General features: G+C 31.3%; 1 protein-coding gene across 1 annotated transcript; it reads left to right on the top strand.

Annotated features, from left to right (window-relative positions):
• The first annotated feature begins 2,778 nt into the window (after positions 1 to 2,778).
• On the top strand, positions 2,779 to 10,760 carry LOC111716448 (cytokine-inducible SH2-containing protein). Its single transcript, XM_023491903.1, has 2 exons — positions 2,779 to 3,188; positions 8,636 to 10,760. The coding sequence occupies exon 2, from the start codon at positions 8,917 to 8,919 to the stop codon at positions 10,105 to 10,107; it is 1,191 nt and encodes a 396-aa protein (XP_023347671.1). The 5' UTR covers positions 2,779 to 3,188; positions 8,636 to 8,916; the 3' UTR covers positions 10,108 to 10,760.
• Positions 10,761 to 20,756: the final 9,996 nt, after the last annotated feature.

Genomic DNA, 20,756 nt, shown 5'->3' with positions numbered 1-20,756 from the left:
CCCCCCTTTCTACACTCCTGATGCTTTTATGTTTGTTGCGTCTGTTGTATTTTCTTGAGATATTGTTTATTTATGAGTCTAATGGATTTCTGTAATTAAACTATATAGATTCTAAGAATCCCCCCCCCCTGAGTTCGACTCCCCCCAGTATAAATCTATATATTAATATTTGACCTAACTTGACCCCATGAAAGGTTTCTGGTAAGTTCAAATACAAGATTTTGTCTACAAAATATGATTTTTATATTTTTTAAAGTTATATTTATGCTAGAAAGAGGAACGCGAATAATTTATTATAATATTATAGATAATAATATTGATAATGATGATGATGATGATAATAATGATAATGAAAATAATAATTACAAAAATAATAGTAAAATTAAAAATAATAATGATTATAGTAATAATCCTAATAATAATCGATTTATGATTTTGTTTTTAACCTTTGTGACAGAAACAATCTCAAGAACTGACAAGGGTCAACCCAGATCGAAATATATTTTCAAAAAATGTAGAACTAACATCTACTTTTTTACTCTACAGAGTTTTGGTCCATCACCATCACCGAATTTTAAATCGATTTATAGTTTATAGATATGTTAGATTTGGTATGAACATATGATGTACTTATAATAAAAACATTAAAAATAAAAATGATGATGATGATAGCAATAGTAATCAAAATAAAAATAAAAATAATAATAATAATAATCTTTTATTTCAATTGGGAACATGTTTTCTTTGGAAACATTGAATAACAAAAACTAAAAAAAATTCGGGGATTTTACAAAACGAATTTTGTGGTAATCCAAAATTTTTGAAAATTCGATCATCCATAAACATTCCCTGTGGTCACGCGAGGTCCCGAAAAAATTTTGGCCCAATTTGTTCAGCCGTTTTGACGTTTATTTGGTACAAACAAACACTATTACAAAAAAGCAAAGTATCTATATAGATAGTAGGCTTTTAGGGCGCATCGCGCCCATCTTCTATTTCTATTGTAAAAATTTTCTTTTTGTATTCGTTGTAAAAAAAACAAAAATTTTGCGGATTTATATATATAATTTAAACAAAAATGTGTTATTTTACTCTGAAACTTTTAACCTGTTACTAAATTTCCATACATTAAAGTTTTAGATTTTTTGGACTAAGTATTTCGAACAATATTATGACGAAATTAAAAGAATAATATTTTATCTTCAAATTTACTATTTACAATTTACTATATGTTTTCTGTACAAAGTTTGAAAAAGTACAAAAGTTTAAAATTTAGTATTTATGTTTCTCGGAAACAGATAAGAATATTATACTCAAATATATATACTTATATACTATACATCAAATTAAAAAATTTTTATATTAAATTATAACAAATGTCGGAGACATTCCGGGTTTGTGTAAAAAAAAATATTTTTTGTTGTTTTTCTTTATTTTATTATTTTTCTTAAAGCTTTCAGTTAGCTAACATTACGACCCCAATATGTGGGTTCCGTTTGCACAGCTGACTCATAATAGTTGTATGATCCGAGCCGGTACAACATGTACATTGTACAGTACTGCATATGAAAGGTAAAACATTATTTAATGTATTACAAGACTTAATGGGGGGGGGTGTCATTGAATCGTATTCTTTAGGAAATACCAGAACTAAAGGTTGAGAATTGAGAAAATTCTAAACATAGGTCAAATGAGTATATAATGACCCCTATCTCCGCGAATAAATCCTAGAATTATGAAAATGTTAGTTTTATTTCTTTATATATTTTAGCTTCTCAATGACAATAGCACGATACATTATATGCAATATACATTAAACAACTCATACATTACAAAACAAACTTGAAAAGTTAATTTGTGTATATATATTTACGTAATAATTATGTACACTACAGTTTCTGCAAATGTTCAAGGGTGCAAGCGGAACTGAATAACACCAATAAAATTGTATTTCCTTGAAGTCAGCATTTTTAACAAAAAGCCAATTCTCGCATGATTTTAAAAATCCTACGCTGAGAAATCCAGACAAAAAATAACGGGAAAGGAAGAGGATATTATAGAAATTATATATTTACGTTGCTGAACTATAAAATCCGGGGGGGGGGGACCGTGTTGGGGCATCAACCAGTGCCCCCCCCCCCTCCACTCGTGCACCCCTGCAGGATAACTTATTTCCCGGGAATTTATGAAGAAATCCTTCAAATCCAAACAAAGCTTCTATTTGGATGGTTTCTTCATAATTTCCCTATTCAAAGAAAAAGTGGGTGACCCAACCCGCCCCAAATCAGATGGGTTTGCCCAGACAAGGAGACCCGGCCCGGTCTGGTTGTGTGTGTGTACGTGTGTGATGGTTAGTGGGAATGGGATTTATCCAGTTTCGAGGATTTTTTAGATTATATATAAATATATATACTATGCTATTCTGGCGGGAACACAGTTCAAGAAGACGTCTGAAGATAAGAAATACACTTTGATGGATTTCCAGTTCCTTGAAAAAACAAAAGCAAAAAACATGGTTAATAGGATTTTATCCAAACAAGTATCAAATCCGAGAAGGTAGATTCTTGTACCGGACCGACTGAACAAAGTTCTCTCTAGTCTCTAGAGAAAGGTTGGCCCGGCACGGATATTTAAGGAGTTCACGGAATATCAGTAATGTACTGACACGTCGATTCCGACCACCTGGCACCAAAGTTTGAGTGAGGGAATCACGACACAGCGCGATATTCCTATATAATAGACAGAGAATGGAAAACCCAGCACGCCAAACTTGATGCAGCCCGAAATACAGAACGAGTTGGCCCGGCACGCTGATCTGTATGTACCGGCACGGTAGATTTCCAAGGAATTTGCGGAGCCGAGTTCCTAGTAAACCTTATTGAGTCCAGTTCTGAGAAATTATGTAGGAGGGAGAAACAAAAATAAGAGAGAGAGAGATAGAGTGAGAGAGAGAGAACGGGGAGTGAGCGTGACCGTTTCAAGCGCTCCATAGACGTGTATACACACAACAGAAAATCAAGTTCAGATCAGACTCAGTTTGAACCCAACATTTATCAATCAAACATCTAAAGATTAGTGTAACAAATTAATAATTGGAACTGAAAGTTAATCTGAAGATATAGAAGTTTATACTATCTACAGTTTTGGACAGGATTTGAAGTACCAACATCCCCCCACACATAATTCAGGTTTAGTTTAAAAATAATTACTTTTCATCGTAGCTACAGATTGGGGTCAGCGCTCTTTAAAGAAACAGCTGATTTTTCAAAACAAAACATTTTGAACATTTTCGTTAATATCTTATAAAAAATATATATATATTTATATTTATTTATATGAAGTAAACTTAGTTTTATTCGTATTTGTATTTTAAATATTACATAACGTAACAAATATTTTTTTAAAAATAATTTACTCGTATGTAAACAAATAACAATAGTTTTCTCATATATGTAAACAAATAACAATAATTTTCTCATATATGTAAACAAATAACAATAGTTTTCTCATATATGTAAACAAATAACAATAATTTTCTCATATATGTAAACAAATAACAATAATTTTCTCATATATGTAAACAAATAACAATAGTTTTCTCATATATGTAAACACATAACAAAACTTTCTCAATTTCTTATTGTATTGTACAACTTCTAATTGTACTGTTCTGTTTTTTTGTACTCAATTTCTGACTGTATTGTTCTGTTTTATTTAGTCAATTTCTCTCTGTATTGTACTGTGTTTTGTACTTAATTTCTCTCTGTATTGTACTGTGTTTTGTACTTAATTTCTCTCTGTATTGTACTGTGTTTTTACTTAATTTCTCAATGTATTGTACTGTAAATTCTGCACTCAATTTCTTACTGTACTAAATTTCTCATTGTATTGTTCTGTTTTCTATACTACACTTCTCATTGTATTATACTACGTTCTGTACTCTAATCCTTAAGCGTACAATTTTCTCTTACTCTTCATTGTACTGTCTCTTCATTGTACTTTTCTCTACTGTATATTGTTGTATCTCTATTTTGGACCATTTTTTGGTCACTTTTCCTCACTTTTTGGTCACTTTGCCTCACTTTTTGGGCACTTCTTTAATAATTACAAATTATAATAATCATTTATTGAACTGCCTCAATTTTGTCCTTTGTCCCAATGGTTAAAAGAAAAAATTACAAAAAAAAATTGTTATCCATAGTTGTAGATATTGTTTTATTGATTAAAATAATTTCTAATTAGTACTGTATACTGGACTGTTTTTATCATGATTATTACTGAAAAAAATAGACACTTAAAAATAAGGAATATGCATTTTTACTCGATGCAATTAAAATGATGACCTAAGCTGAAAACTTTAGAATGGGATACCCGACTGCTTAATTCGAATTTCAATGTAGGCACTTTTAATTTCTTGCTTAATCCACCCTTTTTTTGATATAGTACGGAAAAATCAAAAACCGATTTTTTTAAATTAGAGAGTTCCTCCCGTCTCTGTATATTCATCATAATTAAATAAAAGAACTGTCATTAAATGGCGCGTAAAATTTCATATTTCCCGGCTTGTGATACTTCACTCTGATTGGTTGAATTTTGTACACTTTTCAGGATACAAACACAAGATTAGGTTAGTCTCGAGATTAAGGAAAAGAGAGGATTAAGAATTGATCTCGATATCCATCATTATAAAGTTCTCAGCACAGATTTCATTTTTGGAAAGTCCATCCAGTCTTTATTTGCTTATTCGTAACATGGTTTTAATCTATATAATAAAAATAAGACATGTTGCGTAAAGCCGGCCAAACGGCTGGACCGATTGGGCTGAACTTTTTTTTTGTGGACACTCGTGGGTGGCCGGGGGGTGTTCAAGGCTAAAAAAATAAAAAAAAACAATTTCAAAATTTTTTCATTTTTATCTTCTCAATTTTTCTTTCTACGGGCTACGCCGGGCACTTGAGCTAGTTTTCTATATTTTCCACTATCAGCCTTTATATATTAAATATTATGTATATAATACTTTCTCTTTCACCTTCAAAGGTTATATTCATCATTCTATCAGAAATTATTATTCAGGGAATGGGGCGTGAAGAGGGGGGGGGAGGTAATAGAATTACACAACATAGTCTGTTATTTTTTTTATACGACCCTGAATTATTTAATCTTGAGTTTCATCTTTAATATAAACAGTGAAGTATGTTTATTATGCAACATAACTTTAAATAACATATTTATCATTTCGTTTTAAAATCTTATGATTTGTCATGTTCTGCGTAGATAACATTGTCTGTACTATGTAATCTCAGTTTTTTTCAACGCTAAAATTTTTTTTTTGCCAATACTTTTCCGCTGTTTTTTGTTGGGCAGCGTTTTCCTCTTTTTCTTGTCATCAAATGTCATGTTTTATTTTTGTTTTATCGAACTTTTCCTTATTTTGTTCAGTCTCATAACATTCATATTTTTTTTAATCTTATTTTTTGGAATTTACTTGTTTGTTCTTTCAAAAACTTAATTCGGATCCGACCGGATCCGGATCCGAAACACTGTTTTTTCCCCTAATTTTTATAGATTTATTGATTTAGTTAGTTAGGATTTACTTAGCTGTACCACCCTGTATTTTTATATATTAATAATAATGAACTATGTATTCTAGAAACACCCTGTATTTCTAGATAATGCTAATGAGCTATGTATTCTAGAAACACCCTGTATTTCTATATACTAATACTAATGAACTATTTTTTCTAGAAAAACCCTGTATTCCTATATAATACTAATGAACTATGTATTCTAGAAACACCCTGTATTTCTATATACTAATACTAATGAACCTATAAATTCTAGAAACACCCTGTATTTCTTTATAATACTAATAAACTATGTATTCTAGAAACACCCTGTATGTAGTAGTAGTACTAGTAGTAGTACTAGTACTAGTATTCTATATACTAATACTAATGAACTATGTATTCCAGAAACACCCTGTATTTCTATATACTAATACTAATGAACTATGTATTCTAGAAACTCTCTGTATTTCTATATACTAATATTAATGAAATATGTATTCCAGAAACCCCCTGTATTTCTATATATAATACTAATGTACTACTATATTCTTGAAACACCCTGTACTTCTATATACTAATACTAATGAACTATGTATTCTAGAAACACCCTGTATTTCCATATACTAATACTAATGCACTCCTGTATTCTGAATACTAAACTTCTAAAGCAAATACACTTCTGAGAATCGAGGGCATGTAATCAAGGACAATTGAAGGGGGGGGGGGGTTCAGGAGGGAGGGGAAATCAGGTTGGGGGGGGGGAATCGTTTCTAGGAATTAAGTTCATTTTCCCGAACTTATTTGCACTTAAAAACCAGGCTTATTTAGGATTACAAAGATTTTGTTACAGGGTGTTTCTTTTTATGTGAAATTATAAATGAAAAAGTTCAGTATTTGCTAGCCTGCATTTGGGTGACTAAATTGTTAACAAATCTTTGAATTTAACTTTTTAAATTGAGTTTTTTTTTTGCCTAAATGTTTTCGGATACTTACATCCTTTTCTTGTACAAATTTAAAACATTTAAAAAAGTTCACATGTAATTTCTCAGTAGGGTTAAGTTTAGAATTATTAGTTTTAACATGTATAAAAATTGATAAACTTTAAAGATATTTCTTGGAATTTAACTCTGACACACTTATATTCTTGACGATATTTAAACGTCAGTTATCTAGCATAAATTTATTTAAAATATTTGTACAGTATTCAGCGGATTTTTAAGTTCTTTATCATTTTTAGTTTGTACAGTCTCGGCTTTATACAGTCGATTGATTAGTTATACTCATCATTTTCATATCAGAAATTTAAATAATTTGTCTTGAAAGAAAATTTCAAGAAACGTTGATATCATTTATTACATGCTAAGTATGTAAGAAAAAGCTGAAGTTTAGTTGGAAAAATTATGACTTATTATGTTTGTAGTTCACTGATTGCTAATATTCAAACTAATTTCATTGTAAAACAGAAACCATATTAGAATTTAACGTTTTATATTGTTTTTCCATTTTGCTATTGTTGGCGCCGGTTTATATTTTTGTCTAGGATTTTGGTTAAAATTGGTTTAAAAGTGTAGGTTGTAATACTTCTTCTCTAGTCTATTCTAGTCTATTCTAGAAGTGCAGTTCTTGGAAATTTATATTACAGGCTTAACTGCATCGCTCTACATTAAAATAGTAAACAATATATTAAAAAATAATCTACTCATTGTTTTTGAAGAAGTAAAAATATTTATTGAAAATTTATTAAGCGTTTAGAATTATTATAATTATTATAAAGTTTTTTTTTGCTGCTGTTTCTTTGATATTTTTATTTTTACCCAAAAAATATCAGACATTCTGTTCATAATTTCTAATTTTCTGTTTTTAATTTCTACTTTGCTTATAATTTCTAACTTTTTGTTCATAATTTCTAACTTTCTGCTCATAATTTCTAACTTTTTCTTCTTAATTTCTAACATTTTCCATACTGTTTTCGGTTCTTAGAGATAACACAGAAAATTATCGTGTTTTTTCATATTCAACAGTTTTGTTGAACACTAAAACACCACTAGTTCTCATTAACTGGTTGTGTGAGAATATTGCAAAACTAATTCTGCGAAATTGCTTCAACGCATTGCAAAATTTCCAGTCATTTCGGCATGACAAATCTTTTCATTGAATTGAAATGGCCAGGGAAGGGAATGAAATATCTCGTAAATTTTTTGCTTCTTCAGCTAAACCTGGAATTTCTGTTGATTTTAAATGAAATGAAATTAAATGATAAAAAATTAGATACTAATCATTAATATACTCTAATGGAATATTTATTAGTAATCTGATTCGGTTTATCCAGCATTTCTTAGCATAAAATGGAATATTTTTAACCCCANGAATGATGATTGAGCATTTTTAAAAATTCTTTTTTTACTCCATTAGAATATGCAGGATTGCATAAGATGTACACAGCCGAATACTAAGAGTTCAGAAATACAAATGATATAATCTAATGTTTTTGATCTGGTTCTATCTATCTATCTATCTATCTATCTTTTTATCCATCTATATATTTAGCTATCTATTTATCCTTTTATCATCTATCTATCTATCTTTTTATCCGTCTATCTATCTATCTTTTTATCCGTCTATATATTTAGCTATCTATTTATCCTTTTATCCATCTATTCTATCTATCTATCTTTTAGTTGCTATGCTTCTGTTCTAACTAGTAGTTCCTGGAATACGGAAAGGCTTGTTTTCTTTTAGCCTTACACAATTAAAAAAAACGTGGCTTTTAAAAAAATGAACCGGAATCCTTATTTTTTTATTTTGCAAAGATAGATTACGTTACCCGCCTTATTTTTTGGCAAATTTTTGTATAACACTGTTTTTCAGAATAATTAGGGGAATTAAAAATTCAAACAATTTCCAGGAAGAGGGCGCTCCACCTCTCAACCTTTACCTCCCTCCCCCCTCCCCCCTTCTTAAATACTCAGAAACGAAAAGAAAAAAAGTGATATTTACTATTCAGTGAAATGCACGAGTTCTCCTTCTTCTCGGTAACAATTCCAATCTTTATATTTTTTATTTTTCAGATTCCTGGTAGAGAAGCTTGAGGAGCTGAGCAGCTGACGAGCCTGCCTGCCTGCCTGCCTGCCGACACAAAATCCACGAAATTTTCTCCCGGATCGGATTCTGCGAACCAACCGACAACGCGGGAGGAAATCGGGGAAATCGGATAGAAAGAAAACCCGCAATCAGTTTCCTAAGAAGGGAATTGTGGATTTCATATTCTAGTTAAACCTTGAATCAGAAAGTTTTAAACATTACAATCAATACTTTGTCCGCTCTAACATGAGATGTAGTTGTATAGAACATGTTTCCCTGCATACAATGCTCAAGTTTAGTTCTATGTAAAAAGTGTGAAATGAGCACAGCAACGATCAGGATGGTTAGAGATCAGTATTCAGGAGGAGTAGTATCCTACCCTTCAGCTACCCTTCTACCCTCATCATCTAGTCATCAACCTTTTACCTTTAATCATTCATCCTCCTTTCATCTCTCCTCCTCTCTCCTACCCTGCAACTCCAACCCTAAGAAGAAACCTAGTTCTCCTCTACATTACCAGAACGTTTCTCCGGTCGGAGATAGCCCTGAGCCAGTTCAAAATTCGAAATCCCTCAAAATGATCTCTGTCACTCCGATTCCGGATTCCGGAGCCGAAATGCGTCCGTCTCCGTTATCTCTTCTCCGACATCAAGAGTTGGAATCCCAGAAACGAGATCTCGATCATCAGCTTAAACTGATCAAGATGAAAATGCTTGAAAACCAGCTGGAACAAACAAAGCAAGAACTGAAAGAGCTGGAATATCAATCCCAGGTTAGTCCAAGGGTTGAGTCTTCAGCTCCGTCTCTTCCTCCTCGTTTGGGTCGACCTCTTACTACCTCAGCTCTTCTGATCACAACCTCGTGTGATCCGTTCGACAAACAACCGACCCTCGAGGTTTCCAGGTTGTTCCAATCCTCCTGCTCCTCCGATGCCTCCGACAGACTGGATCTAGAACGAACCCGACTGGAGTTATCCAACTGTAGTTGGTATCACGGTAACATAACCTGGCTTCAAGCTGACCAGCTTCTAGAGAATAGAAGCGAGGGAACCTTCTTACTCCGGGATAGTCAGTATCCGGGTTGTCTCTACTCTCTCTCTATACAGAGGGTTAAACTAGGACCAACCTCTATCCGTATTTACTTTTCACAAGGACGGTTTAGGTTGGATTCTGAGGGAGCCATTAGGAACATTATGCCGACATTTCCCAGTATTGTTGATCTAGTCGAGTACTACATGAGACGAGACAGGCTCTATTCTAACCCTGGAGATCATGAGCTAGATATCAAAACTAAAATAGAACTCCGAACCCCGTTATTCAAATCCCCTCCGTCTCTGGCCCATATGTGCCGGATAACTGTAAACTCTTGTATGAAAGGAGGAAAGAGCAGAAATATCAAAAAGCTAAACCTTCCGGTCAAACTAGAGCAGTACCTATCATCATACAATAACATTGTGTAAGCACAACAACAATAACATTGTGTAAACACAACAACAACAAAATTGTGTAAACACAACAACAACATTGTGTAAACACAACACCATTGTTTAAACACAAAAACAAAACTTTGTTAACACAGCTACAGCATTGTGTAAACACATCAACAACATTGTGTAAACACAACATTGTGTAAACACAACAGCATTTTGTAAGCACAACAGCATTGTGTAAACACAACAGCATTGCGTAAACACATCAACAACATTGTGTAAACACAACAGCATTGTGTAAGCACAACAGCATTGTGTAAGCACAACAGCAATGTGTAAACACAACAGCATTGGGTAAACACAATAACATTGGGGAAACACAACAGCATTGTGTGAACACTACAGCATTGTGTAAACACAACAGCATGACGTACTTGCTTGTGCACAATGACTATATATGTCCATTGCACACAGTACAAACAAAAACGCTGTTTTACATGAAGTATAATATGCTGAAGAAGAGACAGAATAAATAAGCATGACATCATGTCTCTAACAGTAATGTATTAACCATATTTTTCGACAATATTTAAATATTGTTATTTTATCAACATTCATTCTGAAGAAACCAGTGTAAAATTATAGAAGAAATTTATTTAGAATAAACTGTGTAAAAAACTGTACCTAATTTATTATTATAATAAACATCTGGTGAATATTCTGACTTTAACCTTTTTTATAAAGATTAGATCAGAGCTGAAAACTTTAGAATTGATTATCTCGAGTTTTTGTTAATTTTATTTTTTATCAACTATATAACTCGACTGATCGAGTGGGGTTTGGAGAAACCAGAATAGACAATCAAAGCAGCTGTTTGAAATTTTGCGCCATTACATGAGAGAACTCTTTCTTGTCGGAAACTGACAGGGAGTTGTAAATAAAGAAAAAGAGCAGATTAATAAAGAAATTAAAAGTGTCAACATCGGATATTTAGATGAAGCGATTGTGATTAGTGTATCCAAAAGTTTCCAACTTACAAGGGGGGGGGGGCGGGGGTACCTTCGCACCCCCCTGACAGATTCAAGATTTGAGGCAAAAAATGTTCCCAATTTATTAAAATAATGTTCTGAATTTGATTTATCGTATTTGGCCTTTTTTCAAGTTATATGAAGGAATTATTATATTAAATACAAAAACAAAGAACTTGGTATATCAAATCATAGATAAGAAGATACCGTACTTAAAATTAGGAACACAAGAAGTTAAGCAATCTAGGATTTTAGGAACAACGTTAACAAAAAAAGAACTAGGAACATTTTAGGTTTAAAAAAATTAAAAATACAATAACACAAAACTTGGTTGAGTTAGGAACAAAAAAGGAAAAACTACATTAGGAACATCAAATGAGGAACATTGACTATAATTGAGCCAGCTAGGAACAAGCTAAAAGACTAGGAGTTGTATATATTCACGAAGAAGGAACATGAGAACAAGAACAATATAAGTTCAGGGCGCGCAGTAGTTCAGAAATATTTAGGTTTCAAACTCCAAAAATTACAAATTTATTAATTAAAAGAAAAAGAAGAAAAATTCCACTGTATATATTAACAATGGTGTCAAGTAATTGAGATGAGCAGTTCAAATTCCACTGTATATATTAACAATGGTGTCAAGTAATTGAGATGAGCAGTTCAAATTCCACTGTATATATTAACAATGGTGTCAAGTAATTGAGATGAGCAGTTCAAATTCCACTGTATATATTAACAATGTTTTCAAGTAATTTAGATGAGCAGTTCAAAAGATTTAAGTTTTAAGAGACTGCTGATGCAATTTTAAGTTTTAAGAGACTGCAGATGCAATTTTAAGTTTTAAGAGAATGCAGATGCAATTTTAAGTTTTAAGAGACTGCAGATGCAATTTTAAGTTTTAAGAGAATGCAGATGCAATTTTAAGTTTTAAGAGAATGCAGATGCAATTTTAAGTTTTATGAGACTGCAGATGCAATTTTAAGTTTTAAGAGAATGCAGATGCAATTTAAGTTTTAAGAGACTGCTGATGCAATTTTAAGTGAGGATATATTTAAAGAGTTTTTGACAGATTTAAATAGGCACACTTTTAACATTTTTTCAGATATCATCGTTTTTTCTTTTTTAAAATTATTGTCTTTCTGCATAATTGAAATTCAAAAACCATTTTAGCACCCTTTCCAAGAAAAAAATCTCTTAAACGCTGAGTAACAAACCGTAAAATTTGAGTGTACTCTATCGCACTTACTTTTGTGAACTCAACATAGATGACATCATGACGTTACATATATTTCTAGAAAATCTAGAATATTATTGCGAAACAGGTTTTAAAAAATTCGAATGGGAATTTCATATTTTTCCACTTCTATAATGGAAATCGTTTAAGAGACTCTAAGTTTATTCTAGGTAATAAAAAGTCTTCATTGTTTCGTAGCTGATATTCACGATTTAATTGATTAATTGGAAACTCCTCTTCCAAGGACACTTGGGCATTATCATATACAATGGAACGCATACAATTTAAAATTTGTTGAGTGATAAGGTCAGGAAGTGGGAATAAAAAATTGGATTAGTGTGGGAATTATATTTAGATCCTTGGATTGTACAAACACATCGCTTTTGGAGTTGGAACAGATTGTTAATATTTCTAGAACTTGAAGAACAGTAAACTGGGAGACAATATAGGAAATGGGGATGTATGAGGGCGCTATAGACAGATTTTAGTGCATTTAAAGACAAAATGTGACGTACTTTTTAAGAGAGAAAAGGGCTTTAAAAATCTTTTTAGATGTAATAAATATACGGAAATCAAATGTGAAGTTTTCCTCTGGATAATGTGTCTTTTTTTCCTCTGGATTATGTGTCTTTTTTCCTCTGGATCATGTGTCTTTTTTCCTCTGGATCATGTGTCTGTTTTCCTCTGGATCACATGTCTTTTTTCCTCCGGATGACGTGTCTTTTTTCCTCTTGATCATGTGTCTTTTTTCCTCTTGATCATGTGTCTTTTTTCCTCTTGATCATGTGTCTTTTTTCCTCTGGTTCACTAGTCTTTTTTACTCTGGATGACGTGTAACACTCGAGGTTAAAGAAGAGATTGGTTCAATTTTCCTCGTAGGACGGATAAAGCCAAAGATAATAGATTAATGTAGATTAGAATTAACTCGATAAAAAGTGTAAAACCGCCATTTTGTTGGTCTGTTTCCGTACTGCATGTGTACTTTACACCTTTGTGCTATATAACCTTTTGGGGTCCTGGAGCATCTTTTTCATAGAAAAACGTTTACTTGAAAATTATTTCATTTTCTCTTAATCAATTCTATGACAACATTTCCTTTATTCCCGAGTTTTTACGTTTAATTTTCAATAAAATAATGTTTTTAATTCACCTATAGTTAATACACATGTTAAAGGTTAATTAACAAATTTATAAAACAATGAAATTGTAACGGATATGTCCAGGGATCATAAATTGTATTAGTGTGATGTACTGTCTATAATTATACATGAATTGTACACTTTAAACTCCTTTTCAGGCTCAAAGGGACAGAACAAATTCCTACGGAGAGATAGTCTTATTTCCCTTCTATTCTAATCTCTGTTCTATGATTAGAGGATAGAGCTGAGGAAATAATATTTACAATATTGATTTAGAAAAACTAATCTCAGCTCAAGGAAAGTCTCACAATTAAGTAATAATTCTTAATAGTTCCACTCTGCACTTATATATAAAGTTGTAATCTCTGTTTGTGTGTCTGTCTATTGTCCGATCATAACTCAGGAACCCCTAGGCTGATTGGCCTCAAATTTTGATTAAGGAACTCGGGAGACCCACGGAAATGTTCTTAGCTTAGTTTTGAGATTTTAGCATAAATTTAGTTTCCAGGTAAAATTCTTCTAGTGCGGGTAAACGGCGGGAGTAACTTTTAGTAACCTTGGCAGCGCTGGGTTCCCAAGCTAGTATATTAAAAAAGTTCTAATCTCTGTTTGTCTGGTGGTTTGTATGTCTGATTTCACTAAAAATTTGATTGAGGAACTCGAGAGAACCACCGGAATGTTCTTGGTAAGGTTTTGCAATTATAATTTGAGTAGGTATAGTAATTTACGACCAAGCGCGGGTAAACGGCGGGAATAACGCTAGGTTCTCCAACTAGTCCTTTCGTAAATCTGATCAGACTAGAAACATATAAAAAACAAAACAATAAAACAAACATTCCTCTAATACTGGGATTTTCAAAATGTGGTCTTCCTACAAAACGATTGGCAAACTAAAAATTTTGACCAGGTTTTATTTAATAAGATATAACCTAAAATATCTAAATTGTAAATAATTTCTACATTTTTTAAAGATACAAGATTTCAGTATAGAAAGGTTATACGTCCCACAATCTATAGTTTCATTCACATTTCTTCCTCATTTATATGTTTATTAGGACACCATGTAGACTAGGAATGTTTATTAGGACACCATGTAGACTAGGAATGTTTATTAGGACACCATGTAGGCTAGGAATGTTTATTAGGACACCATGTAGGCTAGGAATGTTTATTAGGACACCATGTAGGCTAGAAATATTTATTAGGACACCATGTAGGCTAGTAATGTTTATTCGGACACCATGTTGACTAGGAATGTTTATTAAAACACCATGTAGGCTAGGAATGTTTATTAGGACACCCTGTAGGCTAGGAATGTTTATTAGAACACAAAGTAGACTAGGAATGTTTATTAAAACACCATGTAGGCTAGGAATGTTTATTAGGACACCATGTAGGCTAGGAATGTTTATTCGGACACCATGTAGGCTAGGAATGTTTATTAAAACACCATGTAGGCTAGGAATGTTTATTCGGACACCATGTAGGCTAGAAATATTTATTAGGACACCCTGTAGGCTAGGAATGTTTATTAGGACACCATGTAGGCTAGGAATGTTTATTAGGACACCATGTAGGCTAGGAATGTTTATTAGGACACCATGTAGGCTAGGAATGTTCAGAGTAGAAGACTTGATGAAACCTTGGGACTTTCATATTTGTAAAGTTTCAGGTCGTCTTTACATTCTCATCCCTTTTGGATAGCAGAGTAGAGTAATAGATAGATAGACAGATAGAAAGTTAGAAAGATAGATAATTGGATAGATAGATAAATTATATGGATATAGTTCTGGAACAATCAAATTCTGAGAAGACCGGTTACACCTGTAGAAAACGCCTTTAATTAGGGTTTAAATATATAATAATATCAGACCTGGGTATTCTTTAAACATAAAACATAGGATACTTTAATTAGGGTTAAAGTATATATATTAATATCAAACCTTGGTATACTTTAAACATAAAACATAGGATATTTTATTTACAGTTGAAATATAGATGAATATCAGACCTTGGTATTCTTTAAACATAAAACATAGGATACTTTAATTAGGGTTAAAATATATATTAATGTCAGACCTTGGTATTTTTTAAACATAAAACATAGGATATTTTATTTACAGTTAAAATATAGATGAATATCAGACCTTGGTATTCTTTAAACATAAAAATAGTATACTTTAACTAGGGTTAAAATATATATTAATGTCAGACCTTGGTATTTCTAAAGCATAATGTAAAAAATGCCTTACTTCAATAGTTCTCTTAAGTCTATATTAATCCAGATACAACCCTCTGTAATTGTATGTACCAATCCAGATACAACTCTCTCTGTATTCTAAAGTATGTATCAATTCAGATACAACCCTCTATATTCTTAAGTTTGTATCAATCCAGATACAACCCTCTATATTCTCAAGTTTGTATCAATCCAGATACAACCCTCTATATTCTTAAGTTTGTATCAATCCAGATACAACCCTCTATATTCTCAAGTTTGTATCAATCCAGATACAACCTCTATATTCTCAAGTTTGTATCAATCCTGATGCAATTCTCTATATTCTCAAGTATGTATCAATCCAGATACAACTCTCTCAAACTCTATATTCTCTAAGAATTAAACAGTATTTATATTCAACTATATTTTGGTATAATGTACAGATTAAGATTAAACTGACCGATAATAATTACATATATTTATTTTTAGATAGGCAAAAGGTAGAAAGATAGATCATCTATATATTTATATAAAATTGTAAACTTTGTTTGTTTTTCTGTTGGTTTGTTTGTCTGATCAAAAATCAGGAACTCATGAACCGATTTGTCTAAAATTTTGATTGAGGAACTCGGGTTCCCAAGCTATTTACAATATAAACATTAAATATAATTTTTTTCTAATAGCCAGGGTCCTTCTAACCAGCTCTAGTTGTATGTAAACAGATAATTGATAATTGATGCACTAAAAACATTCTTGAACACATTTATATATTTGTTGCACATAAATCTTCCTTCCACTTTATCCAGCCTAATATCGCCTTCCTACCCTTCCCCTTTGTTTGGATCAGTTTAAAACCAGAGAATATATTCCGGCATATGTTCATCCCAGATAAAATGTTGAATAGTAAAACCTTTAAAATAGTAAATACTTCAATCCTACAATCCGTGAATAATTCTGCAATCCATAGCAATTCTACTTAGACAACCAGGGTTTTATTTTCAGAAGTAATATCTAAATGCTTTCAAACTGACTCATTCACCTCCTCTGATCTCAAATCACTCCTTGATTACCGCAGACACACCCAACTATTAAGTTACTTAATTAAACAAGAAACAATGTTATACTAATCTATTATTATTAGTAAAACTAAATTTTGTAGGTTTAAATTATATTTATGTATTTTCAACTTGTGTTTGTAGTTTTCTAAAAATTTGAATACGGAGGTTTTTGGAAACTGAAGATTTTATGCTTTATTTAAAGTTTTATGGACATTTTTATCCCTTTCGATGCCATATTCCAAAGAGTAAAAATAATCTTTGTCTAATCGTTCAAGTAAAAGTAAAAATTTTCTGTAATGAATTTATTCTTGAATAGTTTCTAGCCTTTAATCAAAGTTTCAAAATAATGTAAATTATCAGCAGAGTCTTTTGTTGTCTGGACATCATTATACTTAACTCCGGAATTGTTTTTACAAGAAACAAATTAAAGGATTTTTATGTTCCGGATACTTTCCTATGAGAGGTTTAGTGATTAAATAATTAAAATAACAAAAAGAAGAACAAAAAAATATTTATTTAAAAATTATTTGGAACAATTAAGTCGAACATAAAATACACCAATCCCATAAAACAGGAACATTGGCATCCGATAAACTACTACGCGTATACGCACGTGAACGTACATCCAATAAACTACTACGCGTATACGCACGTGAACGTACATCCAATAAACTACTACGCGTATACGCACGTGAACGTACATCCAATAAACTACTACGCGTATACGCACGTGAACGTACATCCAATAAACTACTACGCGCATACGCATGTGAACGTACATCCAATAAACTACTACGCGTATACGCACGTGAACGTACATCCAATAAACTACTACGCGTATACGCACGTGAACGTACATCCAATAAACTACTACGCGTATACGCTCGTGAACGTACATCCAATAAACTACTACGCGTATACGCACGTAACGTACATGAAACCAGTATTAACATGATAAAACAACCCATATCTTGTCTATGTTCAGTCAGCAACAGAAAATATATAGATCAAGTTTGCATTTATTAACGCATAAATCGACCTAGTCATGGATATTTTTGCGTCATCAAAATGTCGCGTAAGACAAATTTGACGATGTCTGATGCGTAATTTTCTTTGTCGTTAATAAAAACATTATAAGAGCTGAGAACAAATTTTATAGATATTTTATTTTTGAGATTAAATTAGGGAAAACTGCAATGATGAAAAGTTTAACTTTTGAATTAATATCTTTAAAATGAACTAATGAGCAGTTTCTTTAATAAATTAATTTAACGAGATTAATCAGTTATTTATTTATCTATAAATAAATGAATTAATAATTAAAATTATTCATTTTTTATCACACGGCAAACTACAAGGACATCCAACAAAATTTTTTCTTTTTATTTTCAAAATTAGCCGAAGTATGATTGAAGAATGAACCTACAAGAAAAAATGAAGAACAAGAAATATAGAAATCTCAAAACTATCCATCTGATATCATATAAATATTTAAAAATATTGTAAAATTAAAAAAAAAATTATTAAAGTTAAAAAATTCATTTTTTATCACCCAAAGTATATTGAAGTAAATGAGCTGACCTGGAAAATTGGGCTAGGAGCATGTATCTCCATAACTTCACTCTCATGTTCATTGTACATTGTACAATTTACATTTACTGTACACTGTACAGTTACACTGCATAATCAAGTAGCGTTGCTAGGCTATGATAAATAAAATTATGTTTTAAAAAATTAGCCCCGAGCACAAAATTTAAGAGTTTTATTTTTGGGATGTAGACATTTGAGTAGATTTTAATTTAAGAAATCAGAAAACAAAAAGAGGATGTAAAGATATCTACAAAACTGCCTGACCCCATTCATGCAACACGATTTCTGATACCGGAAATTTCTTAAAATATTCTGTCTTAATTTTCGGGGGTTCCATGCAGGGCATAAACACAAACTCAGTTTTACATGGTGAACTGTATGTAAGCTTTATTTTAAGTGGCGTGCTGGATCAAATTATAAATTCTAATATATTATGTACTGTGCAGAGTACAGTAGATAATCGTTCAAAATGTAAACGATGGAAAACGTGATGCATTTTAATGCTCAAATATAATTTACGCATATCAACTATAGATTTGAGCAGTAAGCTTACTTTTATCAAAAAAGGGTATAAATAATCTATAGAACATGTCTGAAAATAAAACATCAAAAAGTGATTAAGTTAATACTACGTGATACCAGCGCATAAGTAAAAAAGTATCAATATATTAGCTGTCTGGTAAGAATGTTTTACATATAATAAATACAGTATATTTCTGTTCGTTAAAAATATAATTAATAAATTAGATTGCCGTGAGGTAAGAATACACCCTCAACTAAGCTTTTGGAGTATTCTGCAGTGATTTACAGTACTCTGACCAAACTAATAGAGGGGTTTAGTGGAGAGGGAATAAAATGAATATATTAGAAGCTATGAGGTAAGAATATAATGAATAGATAGATTACTGTGAGGTAAGAATATAAAGAATAGAATAGATTACTGTGAGGTAAGAATATAATGAATAGAATAGATTACTGTGAGGTAAGAATATAATGAATAGAATAGATTAATGTGAGGTAAGAATATAATGAATTGAATAGATTACAGTGAGGTAAGAATATAATGAATAGAATAGATTACTGTGAGGTAAGAATATAATGAATAGAATAGATTACTGTGAGGTAAGAATATCATGAATAGAATAGATTACTGTGAGGTAAGAATATAATGAATAGAATAGATTAATGTGAGGTAAGAATATAATGAATTGAATAGATTACAGTGAGGTAAGAATATAATGAATAGAATAGATTACTATGAGGTAAGAATATCATGAATAGAATAGATTACTGTGAGGTAAGAATATAATGAATAGAATAGATTACTGTGAGGTACGAATATATGAATAGAATATATTACTGTGAGGTAAGAATATAGTAAAGATTGTACAGGTGTTCCTGGAGTAAAATACTGTAGAATCTAACTACATATAGATAAACTCCAGTAGACTAGGCCAAGGTGTTCTAGCAATATTATCTAAAACTTTTTATATTCTAACCTTTCATAAAATAGTTATTATGTGAAGTTGTAATTCACTTTTATTGAAGAAAAAGCAAGCACTATCCTAAACTGAAAATAAAAGACGAAATTGATCATTCAAAAATTAGCATATGTTAACTTAGAATTCTAAAAAAATTAAGCGTTGTAAAATCACCAAAACTTAATTTTTCTTTTATGAGTTCAAAGATTGTGTTATTTTTTTTGCGCACAAAATTTCCAAATAATTGTTTAAATCAATGAGTCACTGATACTGCCCTGTGCTAGTGAGTCATCTCAATCATTTCTGAAAAAATTGCAGTGATTTTTAGATTTAGGTTTTGACAGTGATTTTAAAATCCTAGATACATTTAGTAAACATGCAGTGGGAATCAAATACTGTGAAATATAAATATGAAATTTAAGCAATGTAATGTGTATTTTATGTTATTATAAAGCAAATAGCCCAATCAGTAACTTGAAAATTTACATATTAAGCATAACTGCTGTATTTTGTATTCGTTGAACTATTTAATATCATAAGTTAGGTGAAGCAGTCGTCTAATTGTATCCCAGAGTTGTTTGTATCTCACTGTTATAGTATTTTTCATTTTTATACGTCAGCAGCTCACAAACTGCACAGGGATATTAAGAAATTAAACTTTTTAGACAAAAGTGCACTTTTGTTTATAGGAATCCCGATTTCCAAAATATATTTTAAAGCATAAACTTAGAAAGTACACTTGATCCATATTGTATTATTTTTAAAATCTAGATATTTATTTGAGTATCATTGTTTATATGGTTTACAAGATTGTTGAAAATATGAATTTATCACAAGATTTTTTTTTTAACGAGTTATTATGTACATACAATTATAAATAAATAAATCAATAACGTCGGAAACGATTTTAAAAGATACTTTTTTT

The sequence above is a fragment of the Eurytemora carolleeae genome, unplaced genomic scaffold (genome assembly GCF_000591075.1).
Source record: "Eurytemora carolleeae unplaced genomic scaffold, Eaff_2.0 scaffold2069, whole genome shotgun sequence".
NCBI classification, from domain to species: Eukaryota; Metazoa; Arthropoda; class Copepoda; order Calanoida; family Temoridae; genus Eurytemora; species Eurytemora carolleeae.
Note: the sequence above shows the minus strand (reverse complement) of the source record. Positions and strands in the feature narration are given on the sequence as shown.

Bases quoted from the DNA above. Each gene is read 5' to 3' on its own strand.
- LOC111716448 (XM_023491903.1), top strand. From the start codon at position 8,917: ATGTTTCCCTGCATACAATGCTCAAGTTTAGTTCTATGTAAAAAGTGT.